Source organism: Amblyomma maculatum, chromosome 3 (genome assembly GCF_055883805.1).
Source record: "Amblyomma maculatum isolate TAMU_Amacu chromosome 3, ASM5588380v1, whole genome shotgun sequence".
Taxonomy (NCBI): Eukaryota; Metazoa; Arthropoda; class Arachnida; order Ixodida; family Ixodidae; genus Amblyomma; species Amblyomma maculatum.
In genome coordinates, this window is record NC_139346.1 from 196,699,744 (window position 1) to 196,713,271 (window position 13,528).

Here is a 13,528-nt window from a genome sequence, read left to right on the forward strand (position 1 = left end):
AACGAAGTAGATGTACGCTAACTGTAATCTATAAAAGGAGCCGCAGGCGGAACAATCAGCGATATCGCATTACACCCTTAAAAGCGGAATTTAACTTTCTCCGTTTTGTTTTATTTCTTGTGTGATCAATGTTACGCAAAAAAATAGAAAAATAACATGGATCTCTAACTGTAGAATTCGAGATCGTGCCTTGCGGCAAAATCGCTGGGTGTGCCATGTAATGAAAAAAAAAAAAAAACGATCTATTATAGTCTGCATATCGCGTCACCCATTTCTAATTTTTAGTAGGTAGGTGTTGCTTGCACGCGAGCAACTATTAATGATGGCTAACGAGCTTTTACATTCCTGAGCAGTACTCTGGATTGAAAGGCATGTAGTAAAAGTCTTAGGATCGACTTCATTTCCAGGGGTTCGTTAGTGAGTGTACAGAACATTCCGAACATTCCGAACATACCGAACATTCGCCCTTATTTGATGTGGTTGCCGTGGCCTGAGCATCCCCGCGGTATCCTGTTGAGCAACCGAACGTAGTATTCGCTGAGCGTAGGTAACGGTTTTTTAAGATAGGAAAAGGCAGGAACATTTACAACAAGTTTGACTAATGTGGCGAATTGGTCATGTCGTTCCAGGCGACAGGAAATGATCGCAGCGTAAAAAGAAAACAGGACGAAGGACAGAGTAGACACACAGATTGCTTGTGGAACCTACACTGCAGAAATGCTGAAGTCTAAGCGTTTGTTGGCGCACACGAGGCATCATGTTTGCTTTCATCATTATCAACCCAATGTACCGTCATTATCGTTGCTACTGTCATCATTGTCATTGTCACTGATTGCAGCGTCACTGTCATCGCTACTTTCATCCTCACGGTAGACAAGGAGAATTATAATGTGCGTTTCACGATCCCGGGCGTGGTGCAGTTGGTTAAAACACTCGGCTGGGAATGCTAGGGATCGTGGTTCGATTTCCAGTGGAGACAAGGTTTATTTATTTATGTTTACTTCTCTTCCTCGCTGTAGACATTGGGAATTATAATGTGGTTTTTCGTGACCCCGGATGTACAGCAGTTGGTTAAAGCGCTCGACAGCGGATCCAAGGGATGGAGGTTCGATTCTCGGTAGCGACAGAATTTTTATTTTTGTGATGACGCCATCATCACATCATTTAATTGACAGCTATGGTGTGGCCGATCGAACGAACGACGACAGTGTGAGCCATTAAAGGTTTTTCCTTAAAACCTTTAGTGACTTTGTTATGGAATTGTTGACGTGCGATCTTGTGTTCTGCGCATGAGCGGAGGTTCAGTACAAGAATTTCTGACTCCGCCTCCCGGCTAGTCTGAGTAAACGATTATTTGCTTGTTACAAAATTTATATACAAACATGTGGACTGTTCGCACTAAATTTGCTCGAAGCGCTCACCCTTGCTCCTAACCCGTCCATTACCCTGTCATAGCGGTTACTGTGACATCATTACAGATGTTTTAGGCGTTAATTGTGAGAGCAAAATCACGGGAATGCCTCGGTAAGGCGGCAGATGGCCGGTGATATGTTCAATCACTGACTGGGAGCGAGTTCTTTGACGTCACAAGAGGAAATTGAACTGAACAAGGGTTAAGGGGAACCTCATTTTGCGAGCCAAGTCAACGTATCTACAAGGATTCTGGACCGTGCGATAATCACTGGCAGGCGATTTTGCTTCCGAGGAAGCAAAGCGAAGAGGGTGAGTAGGGTAAGGAGTGAAAGAAGGAAACATTACTTAGCTCCTTGCCCTGCTCCTTAAAAGGTCATTAAGGTCATTAGAAGATCCTTAGAGGATTCGAATGAATCCGGTGCACTTCTCTACGGCACCTCTCATCATTCATGTTTCGCTTCGGAATGTTAAACACCACAATTCACTTTATGCTATTTGTATTTTTTTTTAGATGGGAATTCCTGAAAGTTGAGAGAGCGTTGTGAATTAGGAATAAAGCTTTGATTTCACTGAGAGTGTAAAAAAGCGGAAGAAAATAAGCATTACTTGTAGTTTTTGTAATTGCTCCGATGACGATGGGCGGCACAGCTAACAGCAAGCAGCCGATGGCCGCCAAGTAGGACAGCATCTTGGCGCTGAATATGGTCTCAGCGCCAAGAACGCGCTGGAAGTACGCCTGCGAGGAGTACGAAACCACCGCTTAACAAGCTGAGCAAACGTCTCAGATTTAAAGCGCTGCTTCAACGTTGGTCTCCTTATCTGGATCGTTTCATTCAAATCACTAATACCGTATACACTCGATTCTAAGCACCTCATTTTTTTCACGATTGCAATGCCGAAAGTGAGGAATAACATTTTACTTGGCAAATATACTCGGCAATTGTGATTACAGTTCACTCGAACTCTGTGGCAGCCCTCTTTAAACTCATCCCTACTTCCGTTGTGGCTGCCGAACCGATGGCACCAAAGTCCCGCGTTGCCTTTGTCATCAGTTAGCAGGTTCTTCATTTTGAATATTAAAAGGTCATGCGACTCAGAGCAGAATGCTTTCCGAATATCTAGAAAAATGGCATCAGTTTCATATCCGTTCTCTTAAGCCGTGCCTATATCGTGGAAAATTTCTAAAAGCTGGGTAGAACAGGACACACCGTTTCTGAAGTCATGCTGATTCTGAAAAAGAAACTATTTGATTCTAAGTGCCTGGCTATATTACTGTAGAGAATATTTTCCAGTATTAGGGTGGTGCTGAGAATCGCGAAAATGTGGTAATGCACACGTCGAGAAGAACAACCGGCAGCCCTCCTTCGATATGTCTAGACTTAGCTGATAGCTAAAACTTGAGAGAAATCTAGTATGAAGGCAAACAATATACGTCTGATACTCTCGCTTTTCGTTGCTTGAGTAACATCAAGTCGTATTTGTCGAGTATGTTCCGTATTAATGTCGGAAACTTCGTTTCTTCTTCAAATTTCCCTTCATTTCAGAGGTACAGACGGATATTCAACGAATGATAGTCAATTCCAGAGCACACAGTGGAAGAACCCGTGGTGACTTATCAAGAAAGGATATATTGTAGTTCATCTGCTAAATTCTGTTGTCATCATTTTATCATTATTGTCACCGACGCAAAGGCAAAGTACAAAATTAGTTTGGTGCTCAATAGACCGGTTCCATCGGCCGGTTTCACGATGCCACCGCTGCCGCGGTGCATGCCGGTACACGTTATCATCCGGCTGCTCGAGCCGCCAGGATTGCCTCTGCGCCACGTTTTCGAACGCTCGCGTGTATGCCGGAGTTCATTGAGAAAATTCCCCTGTTACGTTCCTAGATGATTTAGCAACCGTACAAACGACCAATGATTCTGGTTTCACGTATTAAGCCATGCTTATAAGCAAGTTCAATCGAAAAGCCGTCGGGGTCGTCGTCATAGTTGTATCAGTAGTTGTCGGCGCCAGGTGTCGGAAATAATCGCGTAAAAAATCGTATCATCATAATTTGTGGTTTTAGTGATAAAAGATTGATTGGTGTGTGATAGGCGATGACGAGTCAATGAAATCATTGTAATAAGTTGATGATTTAAAGAAATAAAGATTAGAAAAACGAGTTTCAAAGGTGTCAGAATACTCGAAACGAAAAGCCAATGCTTGAGGATTATATTCACATTCTATATTCAAGATAATTTAAAGTGCGTAATTGATCAATTAATTATAGCACATAATTTAAAATTCGTAATATTGAAAAATGTGTTTCAAAGGTGTCAAAAATGCTTCCAATGAAAAGTCAATGTTTTATGATGGTAATTATTAATGTTTAGACTATATATTTGATCAGTTAATGATTTGAAACACTCGAGAAGTATCGAGGCATAAAAAGTAAAATATAAAAATGTAAAAATTAAAAGTAAAAAAATCATATCTGTGAAGCGCTACCACTTGATAGCCTTAACGGCAGAGATTTTTCATTTTTTCAATTATTTCAATTACTTTATCAATTACACACTCAAAATTTTCTTAATTATCATCAAGTATTGGCTTTTTATTCCGCGAATTTTAAAGCTTTGAACCCACTTTAAAAATCTTTCACTTTTGTTCATTCATTCATTTACTTTATCAATTATATGCTCTAAATCTTCTTAATTAGGATCATCAATAATTGGCTTTCCTTTTTCAAGCATGTTGACACGTTTGAACCAACTTTTTGAAATTTTGATTTTTTCATTCCTTCACTTCATCGATTAACTACAATTTCTTTACCTCGTCATCGCCTATCACACACCAACCAATCATCAGTTGCTAAAAACTCCCTAACCACGATACGGTGCCACCACCCATTTTCGACCGAACGAGCTCCGACGCGTCAAAGAACAGAAGGGTCTTAAAACGTTTGACTTGCATGTAACAGCCAATGTAATTTTGTAAAATAATCGCATGACTTTTATTGCGAAAGCAATACTACGCCCCGTCGCGTAGTCCCTGACCGCAGTCACGAATGACCTCAAACAGACACAGACAAAGAAGAAGAAAATGAGGAAAAAAAAAGCGCAGGAAGAAGAAGAGGGGGAGGAAGAGGAGGAGCAAGAAGAAGAGGAGGAGGAGGACGAGGAAAAAGAAGAAGACTCGGTCACCCGCAGCTAATGCTTTCGCTCTATATTCAGTTCAGAAGTGTTGAACCCTTCTTTTTTTCTCAGTGGTGAAGTATGAGAAATGTGCAGTGAGTTCGTGTGGAGCGGAGATTGCTGTAGTGAGTTACATGTGGGCGCTCTGACGACCCGACAACTAACATGACAGGGGGGCAACTTCCGGAGAACCGGCGCATGCGCAGATCGGTTGGTGGGATCGGTCTATTGGCGCAACCTTCATTTGAGAACGCGCATCCTTCCTTCAAATTAAAATGCATTGCCATAGAGATTACTACCGTTTGAGTACACCACGTTTTTCAGATACATGAGATGTCCACATACGCACCTGCCATGGAATGCCCCCGAAGATGGTCATGCATAGCTGATCGACAATCTGAATGAAGTCCTTATTATCGATGAAGCCAATCCAGTCGCCCTCGGGAGGCTTGATTTGTCCCACCGCGCTGTTTGTCAGGAAATATGGTGCGCAAGCCCACTGCAAGGGCAGAGACGCCAAATGCAATATTTTTAGCCATGATTACACTCGTAGTCACGAAAGCTTGACAATAAAGCTGTCGTCATCACTTCGTTAACTATCATGCAACGTACTGGGGTTATTAATAGTTAACTGGAAATAAACAGGAAAGTACCATGTTGTGAGGGCACTGAATGATGTCACAGCAAACAACGAACAGAAGAACCAAGTACCGTCCAAAGAGCGCAGACTTATTGGTAACGAAAGATTCAGTTAGTTGGATTCCTGCACAAACACGTTAGCTGTACTACTGCAGCTGGAAAGCCGGGAATGTGAGCATTATCGATGGAAAACGAAAATGTCACTATGGTATATAATTTCCTGAAGTGGCAGATAAAAGATATTTCAGAACGCAGATTTATTCAACTACAAATCCTCTGTGAAAGCTGCACAGCTTCTTTTTTTTTTTTTTATCAGTATGGCTGCGCTTAGGTGGATGCCAGTGAGTCATCACGGCCTTGTTACAGACAGTGTATACTGTACCTTGGAAGATTCCCCTAAATATATTGAACCAAAGTGGGTTTTCAATCGTAACGTTTTGCTGCACATTTAATTTGATGTTTTGTTAAGTACAGTTTCTACTAATTATATGCTTGCGGAGAAGTAATATTTGTAGTATGAGAAAAATTATAGAAAAATTTATTGTGAAATGTGCACAGGCGAGGGGAAGGGTGGTTGTAAAGCTATCAGACATCTGGATATTATAACTGGTTCTCAACCCCGTTCAACTGCAAAGTATCTTCCCGATAACTGAGTGCTGAGAGATGGCCTTGGATCACGCGCTTCATACAGCAGATAAAGTACAGCAAGTCGGTTCCTTTCTGCCCAAGTGGCTACCTGAAAGAGTGCGCCTTATCACTGTCTACTCTAGGTGCCTAAACTCACCAGGCCGACGAAGGTGGTCATCAACTGGAATGCGTCCGTGTAGATGACAGAGCGATAGCCGCCCAGTGTTGTATATACAAGGACGAGCGACGCGGACACAATGATGCTTGCAGAGCTGTTCACGCCAATCACTGACTGCACTGCGTTTCCTGCGAGAATCAATTCATTTAGCTCTGTGCTATTTACTTCGAGCTCTGAAAACACTAGTGCCAGCGAGAATTCACTTTGAGGGAACGGTTTACTCTATTTGCTTAGTATCGACATGACTTCTAGCTATCATAACGCACATAAATGCACCATGAAAAGAAATACACATCGTAATGAAGGTCGCAAATAAATTTGCGTGTGTCTGTATGAAATATCATCCGTTGCCACACATACGCTTGAGAAGAAAACCTTATCGATGGCCGCACGACATCAAATATGTCAAGAAAACAATGAGTGATTGCACTTCACGTTATAAATTCAGGCAGATGTCGATCGTGTGAGGCAAGACGTTACGTTAAACAAAGTTCATGTTGGTACTAAGAGTGAGCTTCCTGAAGAGATGATTAACAATCCGTCAGAAAACGTCACAGGAGCTAGAGACAGATTTATGGTTCCCGTTTCCGCCCTGCAGCATATGGCAAGAGGACACTGTCCGTACGCGCTATAAAATAGGCTCCGCCAAGGTGGTTCAGGGGTTACGGCGCTCGACTACTGTTCCCAAGGACGCGGGATCGAATCCCGGTCTCAGCGGCCACTTTTCGATGGAGACGAAAAGCAAGACGCCCGTGTGCTGTGCGATGTCAGTGCACGTTAAAGAATCCCAGGTGGTCGAAATTTCCGGAGCCCTCCACTACGGCGTCTCTCATAGCCTGAGTTGCTTTGGCACGTTAAGCCCTAGGAACCAAACCAAACCGCTATAAAAGAGCCCAAGACGTAATCAACCTGCGAGATGAAGTAAACTAAAAATTAAAAGCGCTGCTATGCTTATCTGAGCGCAAATATTAGACTCGTAAGCATTACACTGCGAGGTCCTTTTCCTGACTAATGTCATAGTTAACTTTAACGGGCAGCTGAAATGGTTTTTCGAAAATTCGACGAGACTGAAAGATTCGAATCTATTATGTTCCTGAGTAAGCCATTCCAAGTATATTGAGGTGAGTGTTTAATATGGTGCCGTAAACGCTGTTCAAATATGTGGCTCTTCTTCACTGCGTCGAAGAGAAGAACGAAGAAACTTGGTGATAACGTCACGGACGAAAAGATTTCAAATTTGCGCTGCCTCAGCCCCCCCCCCCCCCCCCCTCGCAGTGAGTCTTCGAGAAACTCAAAACAGTACCTCGTGGAATTTGCCATTGAGGACATCAGTTTCCTTCCATAAAAGAAAGCGCTTTGCCGCTAAAATGTACCGTCACCGCAGAGGACACATTGCGTTCACCACCTGGCGCCGTGCGCTGCGGAGAAGCCTAAAGCCTTTTCGGGTCTAAATGGCGATTACGTCTTCATTTCTAACGTCATCGCAGAAAGATTTCGCATCCATTATTCGCAAGTATCGCATATCTGATGCTTTTATTGCCGTCGAAGGATAAATCCTCACCTAGAGCTGCCAGAATGGAAGCCGTCCACAGAATCTCTCCGCAGACGGCCGGCAGGCAGAGCATGACCGCGATCCAAGGCCCGTAATGCTGCTGGAATGGGTCCACCATAGTCAACGCCCTGCTGAACCGCATCTTGCTGGCGAAGAAGAGTCCACCTGCGAGTTCATGCACAAGGCTCAAGTCGCATAACTGCGCTGGCTGGAAACAGCTGAGGGAGAAAAGTCGCGGAGATTAGGTGGCCGGCTTAGCACATTCTTCAACGAAAGCTGGTATAGCGTTGCCTTAGCCACCTATACGCGCATATTTCTATCAAGCACTCATTTCTTGGTTTCATTGGGGTAGGCCACATGCATAGTAAACACCTCCTTCGTCACACAGAAACCCTCGGTAGCTGAGTCGGTCACAATAGTCTTCTCGACCGTACGCAGCTGGTGGACCAACAAAAGCCTCATGATAGTTAGACCCTCAAGGAGCATGCAGGGAATGCATGAACGGCAGGATCAACGTGAATGACTTCAGAATTCGTAAGAATTCAGCCAATATACATTCTGCTCCAGTATGCATTTATTGGACACAGGGGCATAGAAGATCACCCAAAAACGGGGGAGCGAACAGGTTAGCTCATGCTTACATTAACCGAACGAGAGCTATGATACTCGCATGACCTCATATCTGGGATTCATGCGTTTTGCTGATCAGCTAGAATATATCGGTATCTTCGGTGCTGTTATGCTCCTCCACAATGGAAATACGCGCACTCACCGACGAACAGGCTCATCGCATAGCCGAACGGAGCGTGACACCAAAGAATGCCGTAGTTGAAAACTGCTTCCGCGCTGCCGTTGATGTAACCGCCTCCAACCCAAGTTGCTGCGGGATGGTTAAGCAACACCAGTGTTAAGTGGAATAAGAGTATGAATAAAGGACTACTTTCCTCCTGTAATTGTTCCCAACAGTGATATAAAAATACACATAATGCAGCCATCCAGTGTCCTTGTTGCGCGGCTCGCATCTTTAGCCCATTTGGTGGCAAATTATCACGCAAATGCGATGGCCACTAAACAGTTACGTTTTGTTTGTTTTTGCGAAAATTTTTATGCGGAGATTTTTCTTTAGTTTAACAGGCACGATCGCTAACGTTTATCGGCTGGCCGATGATACACTACCGAGGTATTTGCTAGTGTAATAATAGAGCTCACATCATCATTCCCGATTGGCTGAACTTTTAACGACACAAACAAGAGAAGGCACTTGCGAGTATTGCCAAACCTAAGCAGGCTTGAAACTGCCGCTGTGAAACTGCGTCAGTACTTACTCGGAATCCAGCAAGTATGCCCAGATAAAGAAGACATCCATATGAGCATCGTTACATGAGTAAACGCTAGGCAAGGCAGTAGGCGAGAGCGTAATCCTCGAAACTAAGCACGACCCGGGACCAGAAACTCATCCGGTGAGTTCGCGACTACACGCTACAGCTCATATATCATAGCCTTCAGAGAAGGTAATGCCCCCTCGCTCTCCTCATTTCATCAATATTCGCCCACAGCAGCGCCTTAAGCTTTGTTCTGCTGTTGATGTGAGTAGTGATGGACACAAGAAGTTGAGCACCGGCACCAACCTGTCATTGATATGGCGCTCATGAACAACGGCACACTTCTGTAGGCGATGAACAGCTCGACGAAGTACCCGGAACACTCTGGCTCTCTGAGTTTGCTGGTCGAGAGGCCGGACCTGGTCTGCCAGAACTCGGAGCGGCTAGGGTGCACCTTGCGTCCCGCCCTGATGCCGATATAGACGACGGCCAGGTAGTAGGAAACCACTGTGAACGCCCCCAGCAGGTTCACAGCCATTTCCCCTGAGCTGAGCTTTCGAGATCTGGCCTGCACGATTCGATGTCAGCACGTGCAGCAGAGGAGCACGAGCAGGAGCTTCTTCCTTCTTCTTCTTCTTCTTCTTCTTCTTCTTCTTCTTCTCCCTCGTTATATTGGCACATACCCACAGTGGGGGATTGGCCAGAATTCGTTGTAGGTAACATAATATAATTGATAATATCGATTTGACTGTACGGTAGATAACCTAATAATTAGGAGTTAGTGTTGCTGAAATAATAATAATAATAATAATAATAATAATAATAATAATAATAATAATAATAATAATAATAATAATAATAATAATAATAATAATAATAATAATAATAATAATAATAATAATAATAATAAATAAATAATTTGAAATTTTGAGGCGATAGTAATAGCAAACAATTAAAAAGATTAAAATTGTGAAATAATAAAAATAATAATAAAAAGAAAAAAAAAGAGTACAATTCAGACAGATCAGCGCTAACACACAAATCTTCCAGTAGCAATGAAGGAGCAGGAGCTTCTTCCTCTCCTGCCATGATAAGCTGCTCTTTTTTATTCAAAGCTTCGTTTGCCCCCTTGACTATAAATATTTTAAAGTAAAAACTCCGCCTCGCCCATTCATCAACATCAGTTTATCAGCATCAGTCGACAAACTAAATTGATCCAGACGTCTCCTGCTGTTGCTTTAGACGTTATTAATTTGTCCTCCCCAAAAGTCAATGATTATAAACCATGCAGAAGCATTTAACTTTGCACTTGGCGCATGATAGCCCTTCTAGCTTATGCTCGATAGCACGTTGCGTATAAAAAGACACGCTGGCAGTCGTGGTGAGAGAGTATACTTCACAACAAAGCTAGCTGGTTTATTTTGTCGTGCCCATAGCCGACGAAAATGACGCGTTATTGGAACCTTTATTGTATGCACACGATGGTTCAAGCGTCTTCTACCTTTTTAATTTCTTTGTAGTCACTACCTTTTTTTTTTTTTTCAACAACAATCGTACCGAAGTAAATTTGCAACATAACTCCTCAATCACCTGGGCCAGCACAATATTTGGCGAACCAGAATGGTATTCAGGCATGCAGACATTTATGCGACGAAAAAGGCAGTATTTTCAAGAATCCATTGCTAGCGTTACTGCTGCTTTCAAGACACAAGACTCAGTGCCCAAGCGGCTTTCGAGAATGGAAACTCTGCTACACATGCGCGAATTTTGATCGATCACGAAGCCCGAGTTGGCGTGGTATTTTAACCCATGTTATGTTTTGCCGCGTAATACTTTGTGTATGTAAAGTCGAGTTTTGAAGCTGGCAATAAAAAAGAAAAAAATGCCGTGCTAGTGTAGTGGTTAGGGCACTCGACTACTGTGGCAACTTGAGATTTCTCTAACAAGGCTGCGATGCCGCATCCCACCTTTAAATTTCTATCTTTACAGGTCTGGTTTGGCACTGTCTCCCGTCTGCGCATTTTGCGGTGAACAAGAAACATTAGATCACTTTTTATTGTTTTGCCGCCGCTTTACTACGTTGAGAAGACAGTTGCTGGAAAGGCCATTGCAACAGCTTGGCCTTATTTTAAGCAGCCCGACATTGTTATCATTTGGCGCCACCATCCTTGGGCACAGTCACAGGTCTGTTTTTACCGCCATGCAAATTTTTTTTACTGCAATCAAATCGTTTGCCTTGCTAAATATTTAAATATCACTTGTTCTACAATTGTAGTGTCAATCTCCCGTGAGTGTTACCACTTTTCATTTTATATTTCACTTATTTTCCGTTTTGTGTCCTTTACTCTACCCCTCAAATCATTTTTTTTTATGCAAGTATACTTAAAAAATAAAAAACAAATTCTTTGCTACCCAAATCTTGGCCGATCCCCCTCTGTGGATATGTGCCATAAGTTATTTGGACAACAACAACAACTACTGTGGCCAATGATAAGGGATCGAATCCCGGCCGCAGCGGCCGCTTTTCGATGGAAGCGATAAGCAAGGGGCCCTTGTGATGTGCGATGTCAGTGCACGTTAGGGAACTAAGTCATGCGTGGATATGTAGTCCACACTTATCTTTACTTAACCACCTCAACTAGTTTGACATTTGACCCTTAAAGTAGAAAAGTTCAAAACCGAGCTTCTGAATCGTCTGTCATCAGTGCTCTCGCGTGATATTCCGTAATAGGGCGGGCTAGGCCTCTGTCTTCGTTTTTTTTTTTTTTTTGCCTTCATTGCCGATTTCGATTGATTACAGCCACGTAAAAAAAAAAGAAAAAAAGATTAATTCTTATACAACGTTCTCAAAATCAGTAGCAGACAATTGTTTCTGCGAGCGGTTTCAAGTGACACAATTGTTCAAACAAAGAGCTTCATCATCAGAACAAAACTCTTTATACACTTCACATAGCTGAAGCTGATACTCTTTCCAGTAATCCCGTACAAACCACATATGCTCACCAGAGTTTCGTACAACCATAAGGCTTTTACTGTTGCTGTGCGGGCCAAGAGGAAGAAAACATCGTATTTGTAGACATATAGGAATCTTATCCAAAAATGGCTTCAAGGGCAACTCTTTATTGTTCAGTGAAGCACGTCCAAAAGGGCAGTGAACCCGAGAATCAATGAAGACTTGCTCGATTGACTCTGGTTTATGGTAAAACAAGCAGTCGGTTCCTCAAGGTATAAGCAAGCCTTTCTTCTCCATATATGTTTTTACAGACAACGTACCCGTGTGCAATTTGAAGAAATGCGTCTTTACGCCTGCTAGTACAGCCATTTTCCAAACTTTTTAAAACATTTTTTTTTTCCTTTTCCGTCACTATAAAATTTCGTTAAAATTGCTCAGGGAAGTGCTAGTCAAGCAAACCTTTTAAGCAAAAGCTTGCGCGTAATATTTCATCGGTATCCTAAACTAAAGCACTGAGAAATTGGAAGGCAGAAATAATTTTTTTCAAATTTGACTTACGCTTTATCACAAGGCATCAACAGCGGAAATTACACAACTTGGCATGGATGAAGAAAGCCCCGTATGCATAAAAGCTTTCAAGAAAGGGTTTTCCTGATTCTGCAGAAATATAAATATTGACACCATTTGCCATTGAGATCGGTAATTGATTGATTGATTGATTGATTGATTGATTGATTGATTGATTGATTGATTGATTGATTGATTGATTGATTGATTGATTGATTGATTGATTGATTGATTGATTTCGCATTTGGACTAAGTGCTTCGCTAGCAGAAAAATCCGCCTTGTCTGAGGATGAGGCCACAGTGCAACAGGTGCTGCCCCGATGTACCGTCAACTAGAATATGTACTAGTTGACAAGGACGGACGGCGGGTCTCGCGTGTCACGAAAAATATTACTGGATTGATTTCAAGGGAGTGTGATTACAGCGCTGCCAGAAACGTATCGATTACAATATCGCTTGAGTGGCTAACGTTTTGCACTAAAATCAATGTCAAAGTACTGGCTACGCACTAGAAGAAATATATTATTGTTTTGTTGTTGTTGTTGTTTATTGCTCGAGGCACGCGGCTCAACACGCTACTGGTTCTTGATCCGTTTCAATACTCCCCAGTAGATGTGTACATAGACGCTTAGTCGGAAGGCCGCATTTTGGGACGCGTTCCAATTCTTGCGAAGCTGTTCAAGAAGACGGCTTCGCTGAAGGTTACTTTGCTGCAGGCTACTTTTCTCGATGCAGGCTGCTTTTCTGTCTATAAACATGGCGCAAAAGTGTGCAGCTCTGCCCGGCTGAGCGAGTCGTGCTATTCGCGAGCGCCTGAGTATGCATAAACACCACCTTTAAAATGTGAGCCGTTCCGTGAACGTGCGCAAACTAGCAGACAGTAACCATCATGGACGTGAGGTTCATAGCAATGCACATTTTTGAATCGCGCTAGGTGGAAGCGCGCGGTTGGAAGTTGTGTTAAAAAGATAAACGCTGTTGGTCTGTCTACATGATCGGTTTATAATTTGACGAAGAGAGTTGCTTGAGCCTTGATTTTACAAAAAAAAAAGGGGGGGGGGGAGAAAAAACTTGTCGTTCTTTGGGTACTTCACCGGGTGTA

General features: G+C 42.8%; 1 protein-coding gene across 1 annotated transcript in view; it reads right to left on the reverse strand.

The window, feature by feature from the left end:
• LOC146197357 (high-affinity choline transporter 1-like) overlaps positions 1-9,444 on the reverse strand; it is an 18,431-nt gene extending 8,987 nt beyond the window's left edge. Inside the window, exons 1-6 of the mRNA XM_084597176.1 lie at positions 9,213-9,444; positions 8,357-8,464; positions 7,594-7,749; positions 6,012-6,160; positions 4,938-5,087; positions 2,020-2,149 (exon numbers count right to left, since the gene is read on the reverse strand). Coding sequence (XP_084453302.1) covers positions 2,020-2,149; positions 4,938-5,087; positions 6,012-6,160; positions 7,594-7,749; positions 8,357-8,464; positions 9,213-9,444 — 925 coding nt within the window. The remainder of the gene's footprint in view (positions 1-2,019; positions 2,150-4,937; positions 5,088-6,011; positions 6,161-7,593; positions 7,750-8,356; positions 8,465-9,212) is intronic.
• Positions 9,445-13,528: the final 4,084 nt, after the last annotated feature.